The 23,778-nt window shown below is 54.3% G+C and overlaps 3 protein-coding genes and 1 long non-coding RNA gene across 4 annotated transcripts; 2 read left to right on the top strand and 2 right to left on the bottom strand.

Annotated features, from left to right (window-relative positions):
• Window positions 1-3,554: 3,554 nt before the first annotated feature.
• Window positions 3,555-6,474, top strand: LOC141409879 (uncharacterized). The gene is made up of 2 exons (XR_012432574.1): window positions 3,555-4,019; window positions 5,569-6,474. It is a non-coding gene; the product is annotated as an uncharacterized lncRNA (long non-coding RNA).
• On the bottom strand, window positions 4,868-14,263 carry HOXA10 (homeobox A10). Its single transcript, XM_005549923.4, has 3 exons — window positions 13,861-14,263; window positions 7,610-10,333; window positions 4,868-6,433 (listed from the first exon to the last, which is right to left on the bottom strand). The coding sequence occupies exons 2-3, from the start codon at window positions 8,565-8,567 to the stop codon at window positions 6,159-6,161; spliced, it is 1,233 nt and encodes a 410-aa protein (XP_005549980.1). The 5' UTR covers window positions 8,568-10,333; window positions 13,861-14,263; the 3' UTR covers window positions 4,868-6,158.
• Window positions 14,264-15,370: 1,107 nt separating this feature from the next.
• On the bottom strand, window positions 15,371-19,497 carry HOXA11 (homeobox A11). The gene is made up of 2 exons (XM_005549921.4): window positions 18,710-19,497; window positions 15,371-17,293 (listed from the first exon to the last, which is right to left on the bottom strand). Exons 1-2 carry the CDS (start codon window positions 19,410-19,412, stop codon window positions 17,061-17,063), a joined length of 936 nt encoding a protein of 311 aa, XP_005549978.1. The 5' UTR covers window positions 19,413-19,497; the 3' UTR covers window positions 15,371-17,060.
• A 307-nt stretch (window positions 19,498-19,804) lies between these two features.
• LOC107129226 (uncharacterized) lies at window positions 19,805-23,561 on the top strand. The gene is made up of 6 exons (XM_065541204.2): window positions 19,805-19,899; window positions 20,015-20,134; window positions 20,211-20,421; window positions 22,245-22,521; window positions 22,869-22,979; window positions 23,252-23,561. The coding sequence occupies exons 1-6, from the start codon at window positions 19,805-19,807 to the stop codon at window positions 23,419-23,421; spliced, it is 984 nt and encodes a 327-aa protein (XP_065397276.1). The 3' UTR covers window positions 23,422-23,561.
• The last annotated feature ends 217 nt before the right edge of the window (window positions 23,562-23,778 follow it).

Genomic DNA, 23,778 nt, shown 5'->3' with positions numbered 1-23,778 from the left:
ATCAAATCTAGCCTTGCCTCTGTACTCCCCCTTCCCCCCCATACACACACTTCTTAAGCGGACTATTTTATATCACAATTAATCACGCCATCAGGGAGGCGCGGGTCCCGCGTGCGAGTGCGGCCAGCGGAGCCCCTCACATAAAATTAGACAATAATTGAAGCCATAAAAAAGCAGCCAAATCGCATTCTCGCTCTACTGTATTTAAATCTATATTTATGATATTTCATAAGGAGTTATTGTTTCAGAAGCCACACAGGCTGGCGGGAAGTCGGGAACGACCAACAGATTCGTTTGCCTCGCCCTGGCTCCCAGCAGTAAAAATTTACGAGGACTTGGAAAGGTTAGACTGTTGTGTTTGGTTGGCGAGCTCCCTGTAAATAATCCCTGCGGTCCCCGGGAGAGGCGAGTTTACCCCCGGCCGCCTGCGAAAAGTCAAATTCAACGCAGGATCCGTCCCAAACGGAGCAGCCGCCGGCCCTACCAGGGCACTCCAGGCAGGGACTGGCCGCTCAGGAAGTACCGCGGGTGTAGGTCCCCACGGCTACCCGCCTGGAGCGAGGGGCGCAAGAGCAGTCCTTAAATTCGCCTTTGTTGCGAGGACCCCACTGAGGAGCTGGCCAGGAGGGAGCGGCCAGTCGCCCCCAGGGCGAAGGGTTTGAGGGCCTGGTTGGTTGTGTGGGGCGCTCGGCCCCCGGCCGTCGACCCCACGCAAACGCGCACCCAGCCCGCCCTTCTCATCAGCTGGAAATCAGGATTCCCAGGCGCAGGCGGCTGGCGACCCAGCCCTGTGTTCCAGCCTCAGAGGCTCTAACCCTGAGTGCTGCAAGCCTAGTTGAGCTCCCTGAACCCCAACTGGGGAAAAAACTCCAAGTGGCATCAACGGAAGGAGAGTTCGGCTTGGGGAAAGGCAGCCTCGCCTGAGACCCCGCGGCTCCGGCGGCTGGGAGGTCCGCACCGATGTGGCCTGTCCCGGGGCCGTGTGAGCCTTTCAGGGCTCCTTTCCCCCTTTCCAGCTAGTACTCCGGGCCTCGCCTTGGTTACCTACGGACCTGGCGACTCGGCGGAGAGGTACAAGGCCCAAAGAGAGGCAACCACAGCTCAAGGCCAGGGCTGGAAATTAGAACGGGGAGGGGCACAAGGACATCGACTCCTGTCCCATTCCTGGGCCTGGCCACATTGGGGAAGTTTATTTCTCACCCATTCCAGGTAAATTAAAAGGTCACAGGCACTCTGTTAATTGGAAGGAAACTCCCCACCCCACCCCCAATTCCTAACAGAAAGCGGCGACTCCTAGAAAAGGGGTAATCAAATTCACGTGTGGATACTATGCCTGCAACAGTGTGTTTTTCATTAGCCCACTTCCCTGGCGGCGAGGCTGGCGGACTCGGGCGCTTCCCTCCCTCTCTCTCTTTTTTGCCTTCATCCTCACCAGCAGTTCCAGTAATCCCCCCCCCCGCCCACCAAACACCCTGACACACTTCCGGCTGGGACTCTCATATACCAGCGAGGTTGCCAAGCCGGGCGGATACCGACAGAGTGCCCCTTCCTGCACCCACGCCTGGAAGAGGGAAGGGGCCGACATAATGAACTCCGACACGGCCCCGTCATGTCCGCCTCATCTCCCTCCCCCTAATATTTTCCTTGCCCTATAAATTCCTCTAGGTCATGCCCACCCCCACCACAGGCCACCCTGTCCTAAATACCCCGCAGTCCGCCAGGCCTCTGAGATTTTCATTTAAAAAATTAACCCTGGAGGAAACCCTGGCTCCTAATTTTAAGTGTCTGCAAATGGGCTGGGCATGTCTGGCTACCTTTTCCACTTTTTATACCAGAGAAAACACTGATTATTTTAGTATTTTTTAAGTAAAAAAGCTGTTCCTTTAAACAGCCTTAGCCCCCAAATAAGAGAATTGCTGAACAATTAGCAGGCCTTGAGTGTTAAGCAGATGTTACTGGTGCCTAGAAAGAGGAGAAAAATCAGAAAACCAAATATTGTCTCACTTCAGCCCAAAGATTTGGAGCCAGAATATTCAGACTTTTTTGTCTGCTTTTATTTTGGAAGTGAAAGAGATTGCGTATCATAAAGAAATAGTAAATGACTATAATTTAAAACCGCCCCTTCTCGACTGAGATTTCTAAAACTGTGATCTCTGAAATTAATAAATATCCTGGTCCAGAAAATGGCACGGAGGAGTTGAAGGGAATGGGTTATGTGGTCCTTTCAGACAGCAGGCCGGTGGCTGTGCAACGGAACAGTTCCTGGGCCTCCAGTCCAGGCAGGGAAGGGAAACAGCTCTGTGGGCAAGAATCTGTAACTGTGTGTGTTGGGGGTAGGGAGAGATAGTTTGTTTTCTGTTTTCTGGAGTGAAAATGGTCAGACTGGCTCCCATCTGTAGACTACAAGTTGGAACGATGACCCAAGTTTATATCAATGGCTCTGGAATTTGGGATTCTTTTTGCCCATTTGAAACATACTGGCTCTGCTAAGGGTCCCCTTCTCCAGTACCCAGCGGCACAAAGGTGCCGTATGGAACATATTTTGTACCTAATAGAAGTCACTAGCAGGCGAGCAGTCAAGCTTTGCCCTAGCCAGTCTCCCTCAATGCGGTCAAACCCCAAGCTGTGACCGGCAGGCCGGGAAGAGCCGGCTAAGAGCTTCCCAGAGAATGGCCAGGCTCCAGCGAGGCTGGTTGGGCCTCAGCTCCAGTTCCCAGTGAGGCTAGCAAAGGCCTCCCTGCCCTCGATATGTGCACACAAAGCTGCAGCGAATGCCCCCTAATCAGATCTCCTAGTCAGCCTTTAGCGACAGGCGGAGACGAAACGCAAGGCCGCCGCCATCCGGTCGTGATCATAACCGAGGCCTTGTCTGCACAGTAACACACCAGGCCCAAACCCACCGCCCTCGGCAGCCGCCCCACGCGGGCCCTTCCTCAGCAGACTTCCCAACCTCTACTTGAGACACAGAGGAAAGTGAGACTCCCTAGGCTCTCCTGAAGCCAGCCCTAAGCCTCTCCCCAAGGATGCTTCGGGAAGGAGATAAGGAGGTGAGATAGAATCTGGCAGAGACGGAAGATGAAAAAAAGACAAACGGAAGAAAAGAAAGCAGAAAGGAGCAAAGGGAAGAAGAAAAAAGTAAGAAGGGATAAAAGAGGAAGGGAAGAGAGGGAAAAGAAGGAAGAAAAGAGAAAGAAGCGACTCCTAGCAGAGGCCGGGCTTACAGAGAGAAGGGTAAGTGACACGGCCAGGATCCCAACCTCTGCCTGCCCTATCTTCCTAGTCCAGCCTGAGTCTCCACTGGAAGAAGATTCTTTCCTGAGCTCACACCCGGGACTGGGGGGGGTGTGTGTGTGTGTGTGTGCGCGCGCGCGTGTGTGTGTTCCAGCCCTACAAGAGACTGGCAGGAGGTCCCTGGGCAGGCGCAGGCCTCTAGTGGGGGAGGCTCAGGATGGAAGCGTGCGCCCCTGACCTTGAATGGCCCAAGGCCCAGAATTCCTACCACGCCCCCGGCGTCCGCGAAGGAGCAGCCAACCTGACCCTACCTGCTGTGGGCCAGGTGGAGGTGTGTGGTGGAAGGAGAAAGCCGGCCGGCTGGCAGAGCGGTACGGAGAAAGACACAAGGCTCCTGCGCAGGGAAAGCCGAGGATGCCACCGCAGGCCTGGCACGACCAGGGCCGTGATGCCCCGCCCGGCCCGACCCCAGCGCGCAGAGTACCTGGAGACGATTTCAACTGAAGTAATGAAGGCAGTGTCGTGCTGTCGAGAGAAAGGTGGATCCCAACAACAGGAAACTACCTAAATCACCGACCAGTTCTGGTGCTGCCCGCGCAGGGCTGCCTCGCCCGCCGCCGATGCCGCCGCCGCCGCCGCCGCTGCCGTCGCCGCCGCCGCCAGGAGAGAACCCTGCGATCGCGCCCGGCCCAGCGCAGCCCCTAGGCAACCTGCGCCCGCCGCTGCAACGGAATGCCCCAGGCAGTCGCAAATGCGTCACTGAAGGGGAAGCCACAGGCCCCAGTAAGGTATGCCTTGGAGGGAGAGGGAGGAAAAGAGAGCGAGGAAAGGCAGGAAGAGAGGAATAAAGGCGGGGAGCAGGCGAGACGAGAGTAGCTCCGAGAAGCAGTGTGCACGCTGCTTTCCCAAATCTTGCAGCCCAGCGAGCCGGCGCCAAGCGGCGGTAGCCGTGTAAGGCTCGAAAGTGCCAGGGACAGTACAGAGCCCGGCTCCCTGTCTGGCCCCGGCCTCCCGCCGCTCGCTCTCCCGCCTCTGCCTCCTAGCTGCCCTCCCGCCGGGGCGCGCGCTCCCGCGCCCCCTCCCCCTAGCCCTCCCCCCCCCCACACACAACTCTGGCCAGCAGGAAACGCGTGGCCCTACGGAGGGCCGCCAGGTGGGGGAGGCCGTACTGGGGGAGGGGGCGGCCCCCATGCCGCCCAGCCCAGGTCCACCTAACGGCTGCCTCCAGCGGCTAGGGATGCGCTGTGGGCCAGGCCTGCTCCCCATTCAGATTGAGGGTCATCTGAGACTCAGACACCCGCAAAATAACCGGCCTCTGCAAGCCTCCCTGGGGCTCCCGAAAGAAATCCTGTTTGGCTTCCTCTGTCTATGCAGCTCCCCTCTCAACTGAAATCACTGGTCCAAGACAGCCACAATCCAGATATACTAGCAAGCCATAAAACTGAACAAAAGCCGACAAACCTTACGGCACCAGGGCTATAGGGCCCAGACAAATTACGACCGTCTAGGTAATATTTAAATAGATGCCTAAAGTAATTGCAGGGGGCTCGGGTTAGTCCTCCTGTTGTAAAAGTGGTGAACGGGATAAAGTGGAAGGTGAAGATAAGAAGTCAAAAAAGAGGTAAAATTAAAAAGCTTCATTCCACAGCTTTTATTCTATAAGAACATAAACATCGTCTTTTTCCACGCACAGCAGCAATACAATATTAATTTATTCTGATTTAAGATTAGAAGTAAATAGAGCTAGAACTAACATTTATAATAACGATAGAATGCATTTGCTTAAAACAAGATTGGCAATTCTTCATAATAATAGACATTTATACAGATTTGTATTTATAGTTTTTTTCTTTTTCTGCATCTACAGGTTTGACCCTTTTATGCATGTAACTTCACAGTATAAAGGAAATCCAAACAATGTCTCCCTTCTCTAGTTTATTCCGCTTACCCCAGTCCTCCTAGGCTTCTGTGAATTTCAGAAAGCAAAAATAAAAATTAAAAAAACTTTTTGTTCAAGGCGATTTTTAAAAAACAACTTCACAAGATAGGGAGAATTGTGGTGTGCTTGTCGCATGTTACCAGTGGTAACAATTTTAATGACAAAAAATCCACTAATTCCAAATGTATAAACAAAACTACATTATTTATCTACAGCTAGAAGGATATGGAAATTTAGAGGTAAATGAGACATTTTAGTCAAGCAATGTAAGACCTTACAGAAACTGGAAAAGCAGTCCCCTTCTGTTGGTAATTTTTTTTTTCTTTTTAAAGCTGAGATATCTTACAGAGGAAGGAAAAATTACTCTTTTTTACTTTCTTTCTTACTTTTTAAATCAGCCAAAGTCAAGCCCGTTTGCCAACCTGCATGTCCATGCCTGTAAGCCCTTCTCTTGGCCAAGGAAGAAAGGAAGAAAGAAAAAAGAAACCCAGGGGCCTGTATCCCCTGATTAAACACAGCACAGCACTCCAGGCAGACATGCCCGGTGGCGGCTCCTTGCACCATTGACCTCAGGCCAGACACCTCAGCGCCAACAATGGGACCTCGGCCTTCCGGCTAGGTTTGCCCCAGGCTGGGCAGGAAACCAGCTCGGCTGAACACAGGGGCCATTTCAAGCAGTAGGACCCCAAGACAGCAAACCCAGCCCAGTCACGACTTGACACTTAGGACAATATCTATCTCTATAGAATTTTAGCACGATATGGCTTTTTCCCCCAGAAAACAACAAATAAACCAGCACCAAGCAAACACAAAGAAACAAAAAGTCAGAACAAACCAGCCCTGCACAGATGTAACGGCCCAGGAGATGACGAGCGTGGGAGGGAAGAACAGGGCTCCAGCACAGGTGCGAGTTCCTGGGCAGAGGCTGAAGACAGAGGGAAGGGACCAGCGCTCAGGAAGTGAAAAAACCGCGTTGCCTGGAGATTCATCAGGAAAAATTAAAATTGGCTGTGAGCTCCCGAATCCGGTTTTCTCGATTCATTTTCTTCAGTTTCATCCTGCGGTTCTGAAACCAGATTTTCACTTGTCTGTCCGTGAGGTGGACGCTACGGCTAATCTCTAGGCGCCGCTCACGAGTAAGGTACATGTTGAACAGAAACTCCTTCTCCAGCTCCAGTGTCTGGTGCTTCGTGTAGGGGCAGCGCTTCTTCCGACCACTCTTTGCCGTGAGCCAGTTGGCTGCGTTTTCACCTTTGGAATTGCCTGGCATGTAAAAGAATAAAGAGGGGATGATTAAGTCGCGGCCACACGGGCTGCCCGCGGGAGTGAATTGCCTCCGTTTCTCCCATAAGAGAGATGTCCCAAGTCACAGAGAAGAGAGTCATGCCCCCGTTTTTGGCTTGCTGAGAGCAAGCAGTTCCTCCAAAAGTCATGACAAAAATCGAGTGGGCCTTCAATCTACATGATCCTTCCAATTTACATTTCCCCCACTTTCCCAAACACCTGTTTTAGCATTAAGCCGTAGATGCTTGCAGAAGGAAAGGCCTGGGAGGGCAGACCGTACATCTTGAACTTAACGCTTTTCTTTGCTTCTTCCCATATGGCAGACAAATATTTCCTGTAGCCCCCAGGCTAGGAGCGCGGGGTGCTTACTTGGAAGGAGGGCCAGGCAGCTTGGCTGTCTCACCCCAGGGCCCTGATTGCCCAAGACTCGATAAGGGGAGAAAGAAGGGCATCATTGGTCCAATGGGGAAGAGGAGGAGAAACCTATTCGGGGGTCCAGGGCCCTCCCTCAAGTTTCTCCAGGAGCCAGGGGTAGATAGCTGGGCGATTCCGAGGTCCAGGTGAAGCGAAATGTCCCTTCTCTGGCTCTCAGCTCAGGGCCCCCAGCTTCCAGGCTGGATTTGCCTTTTCTTCTTCCCGCAACGAAGATTCCCGCCCCTCAGCAACTTTGAAAAAAGCATGGGGATCGTAAACTCGAACTTCGCCGGTTAATGGGCTTATTTATTGGCGCTGGCGGCTGCTTATTTTGGATGCCTTACAAACATCCGCGCTATCTGCGGCCGAGCTACTTTCCCTCCCTCCCCCTCCCCCCCGCGTGGGCCGCGCCGCGAAGGCTGGGCAGGGACCAGGGCTCTGGGTGCTCCCGGCCACAGGGAAGAGCGCACAGGAGGGGGCCTGCTCGCTGGTGTCCTCGCCCCGAGTCAGGGGAAGCTGAGGCCAGCGCCGAGGACGTCTTGCTGTGGGGCGCTAAGCCGGACATGAATTTTACTGCGTCCCCACGCCCAAATATTAAAAAGCAAGTTCACAAGGTCAGCCTGCCTGCAGCTTGGGCCAAGGCCGGCCGGCTGCTGCGCGGGCTCCTAGTTCTCTGATCCTTCTCCTCCTTGCGTCTGCCTGTCTGCCCGCCTGACTGCAGCCCTCTGCAGCCCTGCTTACCCAGGGAGTCCTTCTCCGGCGAGGCTTTGCTGCTCTCGGAAGGGGCCGGGGAGAGCTCCTCCGCGGCGGATGACGACGCGTGCGCCTCCTCGTCGCCCTGCGAGCCCCCGCCGCTGCCGCAAGCCAGCGTGGGGGGCGGCGGCGAATCGAGGGCTCGCTCCTTCCGGGCCACATCGGCCGAGCCAGAGGCCAGCGCTGGCGGCGGATCGAAGCCTCGCCCCGGGGGCTGCGCGGGGAACGGGCCGGCCTCGAGTTGCTGCGCCCCGCCGCCGCCGCTGCCATAGCCCTTGGCCGTGCCGTAGGCCTGAGAAAGGCGGAAGTAGCCAGGCACTGGCACCCCGCTGGAGGCGCCCAGGGCACAGCCGTCGGGCGGCGGGCCCCGCGGGAAAGGAGCCAGTTCGGCAGCGGTGGCCGAGCCTTTGGGGCATTTGTCCGCCGAGTCGTAGAGGCAGTAGGAGTTCTCTTCTTTGATGTTCTGCGCGAAAGAGCACGAGGTGGCCTGAGGCGGGGGCTGGGGTGGTTGCGGCGGGGGCGGTGGCTGCTGCTGGGGCGGCGGTGGCGGCCCCTCAGGCGGCTCCATCCGGCAAGACCGTGGCGCGTCTAGCCACAGGTCTATGGGCGCGGGCCCGTAGCCGTGCACCCCGGAACCTAGACCCCCGCCACCGCCACCGCCGCCTGGCGACGCAGCCTCATTGCGCTTGCCGCCCAGAGCGGGGAAGAGCCCGCAGCTCTGCAGCCCGTAGGGCAGGTCGGCGGCCGGCGGCAGGTAGACCCCGCCGTGGGCGTAGTAACCGCCACCGCCGCCGCCCCCCGCGCCGCCACCACCGCCGCCCGCCTCGCCTCTGCCAGAGTTGATGAGCGAGTCGACCAAAAAAGAGTTCGCGGCGGGGCTCTCCGAGCATGACATTGTTGTGGGATAATTTGGCGAAGGGAGCAGATAGCCCTTTCTGGCTGACATTTCTTGTGCAAAACATGCTGAATACGATTAGCAATCCCCCCGCACCGCGGCGGGCGCCCGCAGCCAATCCCGAGCCAGAGTTTCCGCGCGACCACTCCCAGTTTGGTTTCGTAGGCGCGGGGCCGCTCTCCGAGGGCGCCCTCGAAACCCGCGATTGATATAAATATGTAATCTGTATTGATGGGCCAGGAGATGCACGCCCGGCACCTTGGCCTGAAGGCCGGGAGCTGTGGGGGCTGCCGCAACGTGGCTGGTGGGGGGCCTGGCCACTGGGCTCGCCCCGCCCCTACCCGGACGTGAGCCCCATACCGGGGTTCGTTTGAAGCGCCCTTGGGCCCCGCACACGAGTGGAGTGTTTATGGCGCGCGCCCAGTCTGCCTTGGGTGCTCACCATCCCTGTCGCAGAAACTGCCACTAGTCCCCGGTGTACTCTGACCACTGGCCATGTCGGGGACTCACTCGCTTCCCATTCAGCTCTGGATCAGGAGCTGGCCCCTTGTCTGAATTCTGCATCCTCAAAATGACCTGGCCCTATGGCTGTCAAAATCCTCAGAGTGTCAGGAGCCCAGAGTGAACTGGAAGCCGACTTTCCCACAGATTTTTCCTCAAAATGCAATGGTTGTTCCCTAGCCCCTAACCCCCAACACTTTTCTCCCCCAGTCCCTTGATCCAGTTAGGATCTTCTTCTGTGGTGGTGTGCTCATCTGGCTTGCCTTCTCTACAGCTCCTGTCAGCGGACTTTGGTGGGCTGGCAGGACTGGGGGTGGGAAGCTGCTGCCAACCTTGACGGAAAGACGGCCCCACTCCCACTCCCGAGGCCAGAGCCAGGTCCATGCATCCCCTCATCACGTAGGGAAGACTCTAAGCCCACAGTCATTTCAGGGAAGTAAAATGCTGGCCCTGGGGTCCTTGGCTGGACCAAAGTGAGAGACTTCGAGGGGTGTGCCCGGTGTACACCTCTGCTGCCTTATGTTCCTGCTCTCCTGTTAGCTTTGGCACTCATATGCTCCTGGAGGCTACAACAAGAACCAGTGTCACTACACTCTTGCCTCTCTGTCCCCTCCCCTCTTCCCCTCCCTCCCATACCCTCAGCTAGGGCAGTCCTTGCTCCTGCAGTGTGTTCATTTTAACGAGGCCCCGGTGAGGAAATCCTTTCCCTGCAAGGCCGGGCTGGGCTCATGGCCCTGTTATAAGAGCATGTGGAGGCCAGGCCCTTTGCTCAGCAGACTCAGGGGCTCTGTTTTAGCCAACTGGAAATGGCCGGCCTGGGGTGCTAGCCCCCAAGTGTGAGCCTCATGCTAGTCTCAGGAAATGCAACCTTTTCCGGGCAGATCCAGTGGAGCCCCGGAGGTCACTGCCTTGCCCCTGGCCTGTGGGCTACGGGTCTCCAGGATACTCCAGGCCGCCCGCCCCTCCGGCTCCACTCAGAGCTGGCATTGCTGAACGTCGGCATCCCAGGAAACAGACCGCTCAGGCCGCTGCCTTCAGCTGGGAAAGACTGTTGCCTCCAGGTCATACGCGGCACTTTGTCTCCTTCCTCCCAATGTGAATCCAGCCCAAGGTAGAAGAGGAGCCTGAGAGGACCCTGAAGGCGCACGAGAGAGCTGGCTAGGTAGAGCTCCAGGTCTGGCTTCTGAGATTCAAGCAGCTGTGGTCGCTGCGGGCCGTGGCTGCTCCGAGCTCCGGGCCCAGAAGGCCGCACCACCGGTAGCGCGGAGCTCCAGCCACTTCAACCTCGGCGCCCCACGGTGACTGGGCCTTGAGGACTGAGCATCAGGGTGCCAAGGCGGATGGAGAGAAAAAGAGAGAGATAGAAGGAGAGACGGACAGAGGGAGAGAAAAGAGAGAGAGAAACAGGAGGGGAGAGAGCATAAGAAAGCCAGTTCTCTCCAGCCTGACAGGGTCTTGAAGCTGCAGCAGCGGCTTAGAGGAATCAAGACCGAGAGATAACTCTCCTTCGCTCTTCGCATGCTCCTGCGCCCAAGGCCAAGGCAAATTCTCTACCTGCTAGGCCCATGAGGCAGACGAACCTGAATGCAGAAAAGCTTCAGAGCACCGCAGTCAATGGCCCTATCTTTAGCTTTCTGGATCTGCCTGGTCCTTACCCTGCTCACCAGATGGGTGGAACTGGCTGGGACTGTTGCCCTTAGCAATGCCACCTGGAAATGCCACAGAGCTGGGGACTGCCTAGGAAGGAAGCTTTGCTCTTCAGCACTGCCCAGGCCTCTCAGAAAAGCTGTGTCATTTGGGAAGTGGGTCGCAAGAGCATCGAGGTTTCCTCTTGGATAATGAGCCATAGCAGGTCAGTGGGCCAGGACTTGGGCCTAGAGTCATGCCTCTCCAGGCTAAATGCAGAAAGCAGCTTCCCAGGCCAACATCTGGGAAGGTCCAGTATATGTTTGAGATAGTGGAGGCTATACAAATAAAGTAAACTACAATGATCTTAACTTATATTTCCTAACCTTTTAGGGAGTCAGGACCCTTCTGGAAAATCTAAGTAAGTTTTGACTCATTCTGTGAAAAATGCATATCGGTATATTCCCACAGTTTGACCCATCATTTCGAAGGAGTTCACACACCCCTCAGTCTTTTCCTTAGGTCCTCCAGAGTCCCCCAGTCTCCTGGGACTTGGGGGCCCTGCCAATTTGGCTGGTAAGACAAGCTGGGTGCCCTGCGGCAGACAGCTCAGGTCAGGGCCCTGTAGGGCAGCCAAATGGGCTTCTAGGCTGGATAGAATCCAGGGACCTGCACGTGCCAACCAAGGTTACAAAAGTCAGTTTGTACTGCATCTGCTACAAAAGGCTGCCTCAGCCGAAGAGTAGAGGAGCTGGAAGGCCTGCTATGGGCCTCACAGGACGTGGCATTGGCACTTGGGTCTTCAGTGACCTTTTTGTGGTGAGCCAGATGTGTTTCTTTAGCATGACTTTTCCCCCTTGTAATAAACCAAACGGGATGTTGGGCTTGAGCTCTTTCTTGCTTTTAAAAAGAGTATGTAAGCTCGTGTATGGCAGCCCCTCTCTGGCCCAGGACTGCCTTCCAACTCCCACCAGGGCTTGCTGAGCGGGAAACACAGCGAGACACTGTCCGTGAGCCGGCTGGCTGCAGGCGGGCCTGCTGCTGCTGGTTCAAATGAGAGGATACCAACGCAGCAGAAGCTCAAGTTAAACGCCTCCCTGGCCCTCTCAATTGGTCTCCTAGCCCCCAGCATCCCCGACCGATCCCCAAGGCTTCCATGCTCTCTAGACTTTAACACTGAAGTGTTAGGTTTCTCAATAAAATATTCCAGTTATTGAGCGCTTAGGTTTTCCTGAGATTCCCTACCCCAAGAGATTAAGAAAGCGATTCAATTGTAGTGTGGGTCGGCTTCCAAGCACTTTTCCTCCCTCGTGCTCGTTTGCCTTCTTTCTTTTTTTGCCATTCTTCCCAGCTACTAAATTTCTCCCTCTCCCTCAGGGTACCTTTGACCTAAATCTTCAGTGCCTGCTTGCCTCAACCAGGCCTTATGCAGCGGTTACACAGTCACCTCCAGAGCCCATGTTTAATTTAGGAGGAAATACTGCCCATTTCTACCTGGGTAATAGCCCGCCAGCCCTATGGGGCCAAAATAAACACCAGGCCCATGGATTAAGGCCTTCGGCAAGGATTAGGCTGCAGTTCACTAGGTACTCCTTCTGAGTAGGCCCTTGTAAGCAATGAGAAATAAACTATTATGAAAAACAAGTTCCTAAAGAAAAAATACCAGGTCCTGAGATCGAAACTGCTGGTAAACAATTTGTGTCTGGAGGGCACTCTCAATGCTTTCAAGGCTCTGAATTATCCAGCGGTGGAGTTGGGCTGCAGCCCCACAGAAGAAAAATAAAGTCTGCTTTTACAAATCTGGCTTTAGCAGAAAAAAATTTAAAAAATCAGAACTTCTCAGATCCATGCATTTATGCATAGTTAGAAAATTTTTCCACAAGCAGTGACATTCTTTTCTGATTCATCTTTAAGAATGTCAACATTTTCAGGGATATTTGACGCGTCTGTTTTGAATCTATCAGGTGCCGTCTATTACTAAACAACATACTTTTAAAGTTTTTCTAAATCCAACCATTGAGATGGCCCCACCCCTGTTAGGGAAGTGTTGGGGCCTTTTCACACACCCTTTGAATTGCAATATTCTTAGTTTTGTTCATAACAAACTGCCTCTTGCCTTAGAACTGGAGGCAGCTCGGGCATTGTAGGGCGGGCTCCCGCTGCAGAGAGCAGCTCACTGGGTGAGCTCTCATTTCTTGCCTTGCTGCTTTGCTCCGGCATAGTTTGGGAGCCAGCTTTCAGCAAAGACTAACTATGATAGGCAAAATTTACACAACAGGGAGTGCCTACTTTCTCTGGGATTCCCCCCACTCACCATACACTGTATATTTGGGAAAAGAAAAAGATGTGGGAAACTAATGGAAAAATAGTATTAAAAAATAAATATAGGAGAAAGAGGGAATTTGAATCGGCCCTCCAAAATGTAAGTGAATTTTTATCACTTAAAATGTGTTTGATGACAACCCCGATGGAGTGATTGCTCCGTCAAAATTTATCCTTGGCCCCAGCTTTTTAAAAAAAGTGTTAGTATTTACCAATACATTTTTGCATATTTGCAAAATATCTTTTACAAAAGATCTAATTTTCACATGTAAGAAATTGCTGCAAAATCGCGGGATTTATAACAGCGTACTCCAAGTATGCAGTACAGAGACTGGTCTGGCACTCTCAAAAATCACATGCGACTTCTCCGAATTGGCCTTCTTCGGAACAAAGGTTTTCTCCAAGCTACTGGGCAGACCTAGAGACGCACCTAGTGGGAAACCAGTGACCTCCAGGACGTCTGCCCCTGGGAATGTGCTCGCCTTACCGGCCGCAGACTTCTACCACCCCATTGTTTAGAATGGAAACTTTCTGTTTTCCTCAACCCCCGATCATCTCTCTCTCTCTTTTTTTTCCCCTCCCACAGCCCCCTATCCCAGCACAGCTGGAACCCTTTCGCCTAGATACCTCTCATCCCTAGCCCATTCTACTCTGAATATTTCTACAAAAATCGAACGATTCGCCTTGGGTGAAATGCTAGCGCAAGGAAATAAAATCCTCAACTTTTCTACTTAGGCCTCCCCCTGCTTTCCAACCTTCGGGAGCAATGGGGTGGGGGTTCCCTACCGCATCACCCCACAAACCCAGCCACGTTCCCGAGAACCCTGCTTAGACATCGGCCACCTTCCCACTCGCGCCCCACCAGACTGAAATTGCTAAACTTGTGGCCTCTTACCTTGACACATTTCCGAAATCACTGCCAAGGGGCAGCTGGCTTCTCCGCGCGGCGACGCTCGCGAGGCCTAGCGAATGCGCGTTGCTTTAAATTACAATACTAACCACTTCTTGAGGGTGAGCCCCCTTTTTCTGATACGAAGGGGAGCGGGACAAGTGAAATAATGTACCGTGCTGCTCTTAGTATCAGAAACGAACAAAGGCCAAGAATCACGCTGGGGTTCCCGGCTCCCCGGCGGCTTTGACATTGATCGGAAGTGCGCCATCTCGTGGCGGCTGCGCGCCTAGGTTGGGCCGGAGCTCCAGCTCCGAGCCGAGAGAGGGAAACCGGCTTCGGGCAGAGAGGGAGAGAGGAGAGGATGTGCCCAGCCCGCAGCTATTGAGATCTCATTTTTACATCTAAGAAATCGCTGCAAAACCCCAGCCGGGTTTATAGTGGCGCATTCCAAATATGCAAATTCGCCGGCCCCAGACGGGTTTACGACCATATTGTCACAGCCATCGGAGGATGGGCTTTTATAGGGCTCAGAAATCAAACCCGCGCCCGCCCGCCGCCCGCCCGCGAGCAGTCCTCCTGACTAGACTCTCTCTAGCAACTTGAGAGACTTTGGTTAATCTTTAACCATCCCAAAGGAAGTCTTTCCCTAAACCCAGGCTTCCCAGCCCGCCCCCTCCCTGCCCCCCAGGAGGGCCCTTGTTCGTCTCTGCGTGTCTGCCTATCAACCTAGACATTCATCTCGGGGTCTGTCCCACTCCCCTTTAGCTTGATTTCCCCAGTCGCGCCAGTTAGACAAACACACAAACAAATAAACAGAGTGGGGTCTGGGGCCTCTCTCCAAATGCGACCCTATCTGCTGCTCTGGCCCTGCCTGGGTGGCTGAAGAGAGGGTGGAGTGGGCAACAAAGGGCTCTGTCCTTTCAGCCCTTCTCCTCAAGGTTATGGGTGATGTCCAATTTTAAGGCAGAAGTTCAAAGGCAGCAAACAAAGAGGAAACCGGCATCCTTTTTTTTTTTCTTTTTTCCCAAAGGGAAAAAGCAGCCTCAGCTGGGAGCTGGGGAAAAAGCACCCTTAGAGGCTCCTGGGAGTCTGCTCTGCCTTGGAACCCAGACCGGGCTTGATGAAGCCTCCACGGGCCCCCGGACGGTCCCATTGTAGGCCTAGCGGTCCTGAGGTGAGCGAGGGCAGCCTGGGGTCTGACCTGTTGGCCACCTCAGGCCCCAAGGCCCTCTCCAGGGCTGAGGTCAGTCTGAGGGGATAAAGTCCATTATTCCAGGCCCTGAGATACCCCATCCCCAGGTCCCCATTTCCCACAAGGACATAGCCAACCACCTTGGCTTCCTAAGCCTGGCTTCTATTGTAGCCAATTCCTGACTTAGTCACCTTCTCACCCTTTCAGGGGCCGGATAACTTGCCCCTCAACTAGGTAGGGCGTTTTTTTGGGGGGTGGGGGAGGGGGGCAGACATTTGGCAGTAAAAGGCGATCAGGGAGAGGAATGTCACACCAGGATACTCCAATTTCCACCGTCTTTATTTTCCTTGTGCCCAGTTGCCTGTATACATGCTGCAACACACACGGTGGGTAAGAACCAGAATTGAGGACAGGCCAACACTCCCAGTACAAATGGAGCCAATAGACATTTCTTAATACAGGGAGGCAAAGGAGATTCAATGGGAGGGTGCCTGGCTTTCCCAGATGAGATCCCCAGTCTGGGCAGGCTGACTGCCTCTGAGCATTTCCCTAACACTTTCCAAATGTTGCAAGAGATTAAAAAGACCATTCTCAATACCTTTTCCACCCCCTCCAACACCCCAAAGGAAATCAACTAATGGCAAAAAAAGAGAAAGAAAGAAAGAAAGAAAGGAAGGAAGGAAGGAAGGAAGGAAGGAAGGAAGGAAGGAAGGAAGGAAAACAAAATTGGTTATGGTTTCTTTATTTACAAGTTTTTTGAACACCATCCCTGTATGAAGCATACATTCAAATATTCTTAGCAGTGAGCGAGTTTAACCATGGAACACTGTAAACAGATAGAGCCTTTAAATATTTTCATCATCTCTTTTCCCCTCTACATTGCATCTTTTAAAATTCGCTTTGGTTCCTTCAGGGAAATATATATATATATAATATAATATTTATCTTTTAAAATAATTCCACCTCACTCTCAGGCTCTTGGAAGGTCACCAGAAGCTTCCAAGCTCAGTTCAGGAGCCAATGAGGGTAGAGTGTGGTGCTGGAACCCGGTGTTTTGGGGGACTCAAGGCCCTCATAGCCAAAGCTGGAGACCTGCTGGCCAGGCCTGCTGCTCTGCAGCCAGACACTGAGCAAATCCAAGCTTCATTACATGTGGTGGAGAGTTTGCCAAACTGCCGCACTCCACAGCCATTTCCTGCAGAGATCTCAGGGGCCAGTGGCCTGGCCACAGCTTCTTGGCTTTTCCATATCTCCCACCTCAGGGAACAGTCCACTCTGTGACGAGGCTTTGGGCCTGAGTGGTAGGCTGAAACCAAGACCCTCATTTGGTAGAAAGAAAAGCCAGGTGGGCTGTAGGAGGCGGTGGCTAGGAACTCAGGGCTGGATAAGTGTAGTGGGTGGCTAGTAGGAGTGGAAAGACACTGACGCCACCTGGAATCACAGATTTCTTTTCCCACAAGGATTTGCAGCCCTCTTCCACCTCATAGCCACCTCTAAGTCCAGCCGCCGCCGTTCACATTGGCTTTGGAAAGCAGCCTCATTCTGGGCACCTAGTAATCCTACCCCTTCCTCCTGCCCCTGTCCCCAAGCTGAACTGGTCTTGGAGAGCACACAGCTTTTTGACTCAGGGGTCCTGGGGGTGGGTAGGCTCCCAGTAGAGGGAGGATGTGGAGGGGTTAGCCTCCAGGGGGTCTGGCAGGGGGCCCAGTCCCCAGTGGAGACCACACCCAGCCCGCAGCTCTGCAGGTTCCAAGAGTGAACCACCAGGGGTCCCAAACCTGTCATTCTAGCTGATACACAGCTCTCAGAATCCAATGATTATTAGGAATCTTAACCACTGAGATCTTAATCAAGAGAGTCCCAGGCCGCCTCGTGTGGGGCTATCTCCATGCATCCCTCTCTTGCACACCTCTTTTCAAAAGTCACCATGTGGCTTGACCTTGTCAAGGGCAAAATCTGCATATTATCTCATGTGTATGAAGCCCCCCACCCAATTCCAGCCGCTGGAGCCTTAGAGGAGTGGATTCGCTGAGTAGTACTGTAAACGGTCTCTGTTAATTTTTTTTTCCTTCATTCTCCTGTTCTGAAACCAGATTTTGACTTGACGATCAGTGAGGTTGAGCATGCGGGACAGTTGCAGGCGCTTCTCTTTGTTGATGTAGACGCTGAAGAAGAACTCTCGCTCCAGCTCTCGGATCTGGTACTTTGTATAGGGGCAGCGCTTTTTGCGGGTGCGTTGGCCACCTGTGAAGGGAGAAAAGGCAGGGGGTGAGTCCGGTGTGGGGCTGCAATCCACCCCAGAGCCCATAGCTGAGGAGAAGGGCTGCCACAGGGACTGGTGGTCCAGCCCAAGCCCCGTCAAAGTCTCCCCAGGCCCCTGCCTTTAACTCTATGACTGCATGCTTGGAACCGTCGCAGTTGGAGGCTCAGCCACAGATAAAAGCCAGCTCCCTAGATAGGCCCCCGGGGAAGCTGCTCCCGCTGCCCCTAGAACAGAAAGGAGGGCTTCGCACAGCAACAGGCGAGTTTGCGCTGCCTAAGCCTCTTTGAAAGCAGCCGAGTGGGGGTTGCCGGCTGCCTCTAGCCGGCCAGACTAAACAAACAGCCGCCTGCGGACATTTCACCTTCCAGCACCTGGGCTGCCCCTTCCCAAGGCAGTAAAGGCGGCTCCAGTCCCAATCTTTCCAGGCTGCGGCCAAGACTGGGCAGTCGTTAACATCTCCGGCGGCTGCCGGGTCTTTGTCAGCCTGAGTCCTGGCCACCAGCTCCTGCCTCCCCAGCCAGCCTCCCGGCTCCCCCGAGGTGGGGAGGTGGCAGCGGAAGCCCCCTACCCCAGGCCTTCGCTGAGCACCACGGACACACGGTCACCCTGCACACGGCAGAGCAGTGGCGCTATCTTAGGTGGGGTGAAGGCAAAGGGGGCTTCCCGAAGCTGCGGGCAGGCTCTATTGATCCCCCTTAAAAAAAAAAAAAAAGAAAAAAGAAAAAAAAAAAAGACCTACAAGACAAGAAAAAAAAACGCTTTTGACAGATTGAATAACAATTGTGAATAACATGCAGTTGGGCAGAAGGAGGCACGTAATTGCCACCACGCCAGAGGAAAATGGCTTCCTTTGGACAAAAAGGCCAACTTTGGGTTAATTTGTTTCTTTTAATATATTGCTGGAGCTAAGCGGGCTACTTTATCTGTTAAACGCGCTCCTAGCGCCGTCGTTAAACAGCGACGCCTTTGAATCCCGGCCGGACTGGAGTCCCGGCGCAACACATGGCTTTTATAAAAATCTCCGGATTACCTTGCTATCAAAGGCTCCCGAAGCCCTTGCAGGGGGAATTTACAGGCGCCCACCTCTGGATCCCCAGCCCGGAGCTGGCCCCGAGCGGGGTCGAGCTGCCGGGCTTGGGAGCTGAGAAGGGAAAAAAGCGAAAAGAGGAGTTGTTTTTTTTTTTGCAGACATGCCTTGGCCGGTGGGTATTTCACGGCCAATTTCAGCACTCGCCACGTGATCCCGCCTTTTATAACAAAGTTTTGTTGGGGGAAACCTAAAGGCCCTTCATAAACCTTATATGCTTATAAAACAGCATATAAAAATTTAACAGCGGTGCTGCGCTAGATTTCCAACTCCCCTTTCATAAAGCGCAGGGCGCTGCCTTTATACGTACTGGAGCCGCCGGCCTTGTCCTCAGTGTGGCCGGAAGACGACTCTGGGCTGCTGCTGCTCTCGGGGCGCCGCCGCCGCTCTTTCTCCTCCGCCGCCGCCGCCGTCTCCCGGCAGCCGCCGCCGCCGCTGTCCGAACTTGAAGTTGCCGGCGCGCCCGTGGCTGCCGCCGCCGCGGAGGTCGCCGTGGCCGCCGGGGGCCCCTTCTCGGCGCTCTTGTCCCCGGGGTAGTCGGAGGAGGCGAGGTTTTCCGGGGTGCCGTAGGCTGTCTCGAAAAACTGGTCGAAAGCCTGTGGCAGGACGCCGTTCCTGCCCACGGTGCTATAGAAATTGGACGAGACGGCGGGGGTGGGGTGGTGGTAGACGTTGGCGGAGCTCTTGGCCAGCACGTCGCCAGGCACGCCGGCCGCGCTGGGCGCCTGCAGGCAGTCTCTGTGCACGAGCTCCTCCGCGGAGTAGCAGTGGGCCAGATTGCCGCGGGGGTGCCATTTAGTGGCGGGCTCAATGGCGTACTCTCTGAAGGTCACTTCGCGCACGGGTTGGACCTGGGGCAGGTTGGAGGAGTAGGAGTATGTCATTGGGCGCGAAGACGGGGTCTGGGGCAGAAAAGAAGGGAGGCTGGAGAAATCTGGACCCGAGACGTAGTAAGTACAACTTGGCAAATACATGTTAGAGGAGCAGGGACCACGCTCATCAAAATCCATCATTGGGCTACCTTGGGCTCTCCGCAGTAGCCGAGCTTAACATGATTCTCCACTGCAGCTGCCTCTTTGAAGCGGATCCGTGAAGTAGAAATTTGGAGACGTAAGCTGACGTGGAAATCTATCCCCATCCTTAGCAGGGAGGTGCTGGTCATGTGACCCGATGTTGAAATTGACAAGCTGCGAGCTAGTCCGGGCCTTTTTCCCCCCCCCTTTCCTTTTTTTTTTTTTTTTCCTCCCCTCCCCTCCCTCCCGGCTTCCTTTCTTTGTAGCCACCTCAGGGGAAGCAACAGATCGTCACTCGGTGTTCTCACCGAAAGCACGTAATCGCCGGTGTAACTCATGTTCGCTGGGGGCCTCCCGGCGCGCGGAGAGGCTGGGGTGCGCCCCCATGCAGCATGCTTGTGCTCAATTGCAGGGTCCTGGTTCTCGAGTGTGCAGAGGGCGGTGAGAGCTCAACTCTCGTGCCCACCTCCCACCCGCAGCTCTCCGGGTGGGTGAGGGGTGCCCTGGACTGGGGATAGCCAGGTGGGAGCCCGTCGCTGTGTGGCTTGTGGTCTCGGAGTCTGTTCTCCTGGAGGCTCGCATTTGCACCCCGTTCTTCGCAGTCCCCCTCCCATAGACTTGCTCTGGGAAGCGCCTCTGCCTCCGACCCTAGCCGGCACCCCTTCGGGGCCAGAGTTTGAAGCCGTGGATGTGCCTGCCTCATGGCTTGTCCGATTTGCACGGTGACTTGATTACACTCTCTCATTCATGGTCACTTCCGAAGCGCTTTAGTGCCTTCCGTCCCTAAACCGCCCACAGCCAGAACGGCTTCTCCCCGCGGTTTGTCACTGATCCGCAGGGCCCGGAAGGGCCTTCGTCTTACCCGGGATCCACCTCTCCCCTCATCTTCCCTGCCTGCCTCCTCATCCCACCTTCTGTCCTTGGAGAAACCCCCTCCTCCTCGCTGCCTGCCGGGCTTCGGAGTGACTCGGCAGAGACAGAGGCACAGGGGCTGCCCCGCTGCTCACCGGTCCACCCATCTGCCTGGTCTTCTGGAGCTGAGGACGCGGGAAACCATGCAATTGAGGCAACCCTTGGGCTGCTTTAGAGGCGCTGACATCCGAGGAGCCTTCTCCTGGGTATGCTGCATCTTCGTGGGGGGCCCACCAGGCTGCTTCCAGAGCTCCAGGGGTGTGGGGAGAATGGGGGTGGAAAGGACGGGCTGAGGGCCAAGGAGAGGTGGCTGAGAAAGGGGTAACTCGCCTACTCTCCTGCTCTCCTTCTCTCTTTCCTTGCAATGTGTGAGAGTGAAAGCAAGGGATGTGCAGGGCAAAAACTCAGAGAGCTCTGTGCCTTTCCTACTATTCATTCCACAGAAGGAATACAATGCCAGAGAAAGGAGAGGTGCTTCCCCAACTCCCTGCACCTGGGAAGACAGGGATGCCTTTAAAAGGCTAGGTTTGTGCTAAGGATAAAGAGAGACCATAGCAATACTCTGAGTCTAGCTTTCTTGAGAAGAGGAAAAAAATAAATTAAGAAGGTAAAATATGCTCCACAACCTGCAGGATTGAAGGAGCAATGTTTGGAGGAAGCGAAAGAAGGGAGAGGACACAGAGCAGCCAGGCAGGGCCAGGAGCTGAGAGGGGCCCAGACCTGAGGCCTCCCAACAACTCTCTTCTTGGAAGGATCTGGAGTGTTGCTGAAGGAAAATAAAAGATATATAAAAAGATAACCTTTTGCTTTTCCCTCTCCAGGAAATAGCCAAAGGTATTTACATATTTTGGGGGAGATTTAGAGTATAAACTCTAAGATCTTTGGTATATAAGTGTCATCATCGATTTATTTATTTATTGCTGAGCTGACTGTAACTGACTCAATAACAAATCTAATCATGTATTGCACTGGAAAAGAAATATTCTCATTATGTATTTTCTCCAAATAATGGCCTACCATTGCATTTGAATACCTGCTGTAAATATCAATAATATCGAGTAATTACTCTGTAGTCGAGTAAACTAATTTACTAGCATTAATGTTTCTGTGGCTTTCCACCTCCCCCCACCACCACCTTTACAAGGATTGCTTATCACAAATCAAGCTACTTGGACACATTGGTTTAATGAACTCTTTATTCAAGATTTGCTACAAGAACTTTCATGTCCCTTGAATCCCTGAGAACTGAATTTGAAATTATTTGTGCATCTTCAGCTTGACATATTTGTCCACTGTGGCTTGTCCAGAGGGCAGCAGTGCTGTGAGTGAGAAGTTCCAATGGGAAGGAAGGTTATTGGAGAAGAGTAGCTTCAGACCTCCTAAAGCTGGGAAGCACATTTACAGAATTGCCCTGCAGCGAAAAAAACTTCTATTTCCAGCAGTGACCAACAAGGCTAAATATTTGTTTCTCCACAGCATCTCTTTTTTAGAGACAGAATATAAAAGACAGAAGGAGAGGTTTCAAACAAAGGTATTCCAGCTGTTCCCTGGCTTGATTTTGGCTATCCCAAACTCTCTCTCTGCAGCCCACCCAGTCCTCACCACCCCTACCTTCGAACAAAAGGAATGCATGAAGGGTTTCAGTGACTTTGCCATAACAAAGGCGCCACCATTGCGGGGCTCGCCCCGCCCCTGGGTGAAGGCAAACAAATTCTTGCACTTGTATTAGGGCTTTTAAGACCATAATTGAACCCGGGGGCGTCTAGGAAAACCGAAAACAGTTCTAGACAGACCTGTGGTTTTATAGCAGTTTTGGCAGTCAACTTCAGCTTGTGCCTGAACAGACGGGGCTGTGGTGGCCCGCTAGCGGGGGATGCCAGGCCACCTCCCCCAGCGGCACACAGCCCCTCTCTTAATTAGATCGGTTTTCCCCTGGTGTCAGGGAGAGCGGTCCCGGCAGAAAGGTCGGTATTGGGGTGTGCGCTGTTCCGCATAACCATTGCCTCCCATGTCCTCCTGGAGAGCCAGACCGAGAGGGTGCTGGCAGGGCTGGATCCCATGGGTGTCCGCAGGAGACAAAGGCGAATTCCGGATAAAAGGCTGGGGGTGAAAAAGGTGCTCCGGGAGCGGCTGGCAGGGCATTTCGGCAGGCTGCACCGAAGCCGGGTGCCCGGAGGGACTTGCAGCCTGGAAGTGGGTGTGTGGGGGCGCTGCCGTGAAGATGGATGAGGGAAAAGGCTTTTGATATCAGCAGAAGGGAAAAAGCCTGAAGTGACCGAACGCTTTTAGTTGCCCAGCAGGAATAGGAGAAGGGTACTCAGGTCCCCAAGACTGCGCAATGTCCCAGTTTTGCCCGCTCCTGCCCTCGTGTGCGGAATACGCTGGCGGTGTGAATGTGAAGGTTTCTCCAGGCAGGCGGCTGGGGTGAGGGGTGGGCGCAGCTCTGAGGATCAGACCAAATTCAGGGGAAGAAGGGAAGGCAGACCTTCAGGTCCTTGGTTTTGACTTTGCTCTGATCCTATGATTGACTCTTCCGCTTTGCAGGAGGTCCAACAGCCGAGCGTAACCCACTGGGCTCTGAAAAAGACCCGACTGAGGCTAAAGCCGCCCCGGAAGGCCAAGTCCGAGTTCCATTTCTTGAAGAGGCCGGCGCGGGTAAGGCTGTGACATTGGCCCTGGCGACTGGCTTCCCAGGAGCTGTTCTTTCTCAGGAGCTCCAGAGCTCGCGCCATCTCCAGAAAACTGTTCAGGGTGTATTTCCTTTTATCGTCAACCCAGAGCCCCACCGCGGCTAATGCAAGAGGCCAAAAAATGTTTGGAGGAAGAAAAACAAAGGCAGGAAGTGGCGGCGGCCTGACGGTGCGTGTGTGTCTGCAGAGAAGGGAGGGAGCCCGGTTCAGTCTCTTCTTGTTTTTCCAAATTTCAAGGTCCAGGCAGCCCTCCGCAAGGCCGGGCCCCATCGCTCCCCGCACGGCATTTGGAGGTGGCCACCCGGAGAGGAGAAGGCCGACGCCCGCGCCAGGCTTGTCAGGCGGAAACGGCTAACAAGGAGATTTGGTCAGCAAAACAGACCGAGCCTTTCCGAGGCTTCGTCTGATTTGGCCCGAAAGGCTGGGGAGGGGGGGCTTGCGCAGCGCCTCCGGGACCCTCCTCTCTGGGGACGACCATCCCTGAGCCTTACGCTTCGTTCCACCGCCTTTGCAGGCGGAATATCGGAATAAAGTGGGTCCAGGCGCCTCTGCCGCCTCCGCTTCTTCTTGCAGCCGGAGGGGTCCGGGAGGCAGCGGGAGGGCGCCGGCGGGCAGTGCCCAGGCGGGGTGGCCTTGAAGCCGTCGGTGCGCACCGGGCAATGCGAGGCCTTGTTACCGTGGTTGTTGTGCTGGGGGCGTTTCCAGCACAGTCATTCAAGGGACGTGAGCTGCAAGGATCGTCACTTGACAGGCAGCTTAACACC

This window comes from Macaca fascicularis, chromosome 3 (genome assembly GCF_037993035.2).
Source record: "Macaca fascicularis isolate 582-1 chromosome 3, T2T-MFA8v1.1".
In the NCBI taxonomy this organism is placed as follows: domain Eukaryota; kingdom Metazoa; phylum Chordata; class Mammalia; order Primates; family Cercopithecidae; genus Macaca; species Macaca fascicularis.
This window is presented reverse-complemented; position numbering and strand designations above follow the sequence as displayed.

What these genes read in the sequence shown, in the direction of transcription:
- LOC107129226 (XM_065541204.2), top strand. Translation starts at nt 19,805, where the DNA reads ATGCTTGTGCTCAATTGCAGGGTCCTGGTTCTCGAGTGTGCAGAGGGC. An exon ending in TGGCTTGTCCGATTTGCACG is followed by an intron (nt 20,135 to 20,210) that starts GTGACTTGATTA and finishes AACCGCCCACAG; the next exon opens with CCAGAACGGCTTCTCCCCGC. An exon ending in GACTTGCAGCCTGGAAGTGG is followed by an intron (nt 22,522 to 22,868) that starts GTGTGTGGGGGC and finishes TCCGCTTTGCAG; the next exon opens with GAGGTCCAACAGCCGAGCGT.
- HOXA11 (XM_005549921.4), bottom strand. Translation starts at nt 19,412, where the DNA reads ATGATGGATTTTGATGAGCGTGGTCCCTGCTCCTCTAACATGTATTTG. An exon ending in GGACAAGGCCGGCGGCTCCA is followed by an intron (nt 17,294 to 18,709) that starts GTACGTATAAAG and finishes CTCCCTTCACAG; the next exon opens with GTGGCCAACGCACCCGCAAA.
- HOXA10 (XM_005549923.4), bottom strand. Translation starts at nt 8,567, where the DNA reads ATGTCAGCCAGAAAGGGCTATCTGCTCCCTTCGCCAAATTATCCCACA. An exon ending in GCCGGAGAAGGACTCCCTGG is followed by an intron (nt 6,434 to 7,609) that starts GTAAGCAGGGCT and finishes TTTACATGCCAG; the next exon opens with GCAATTCCAAAGGTGAAAAC.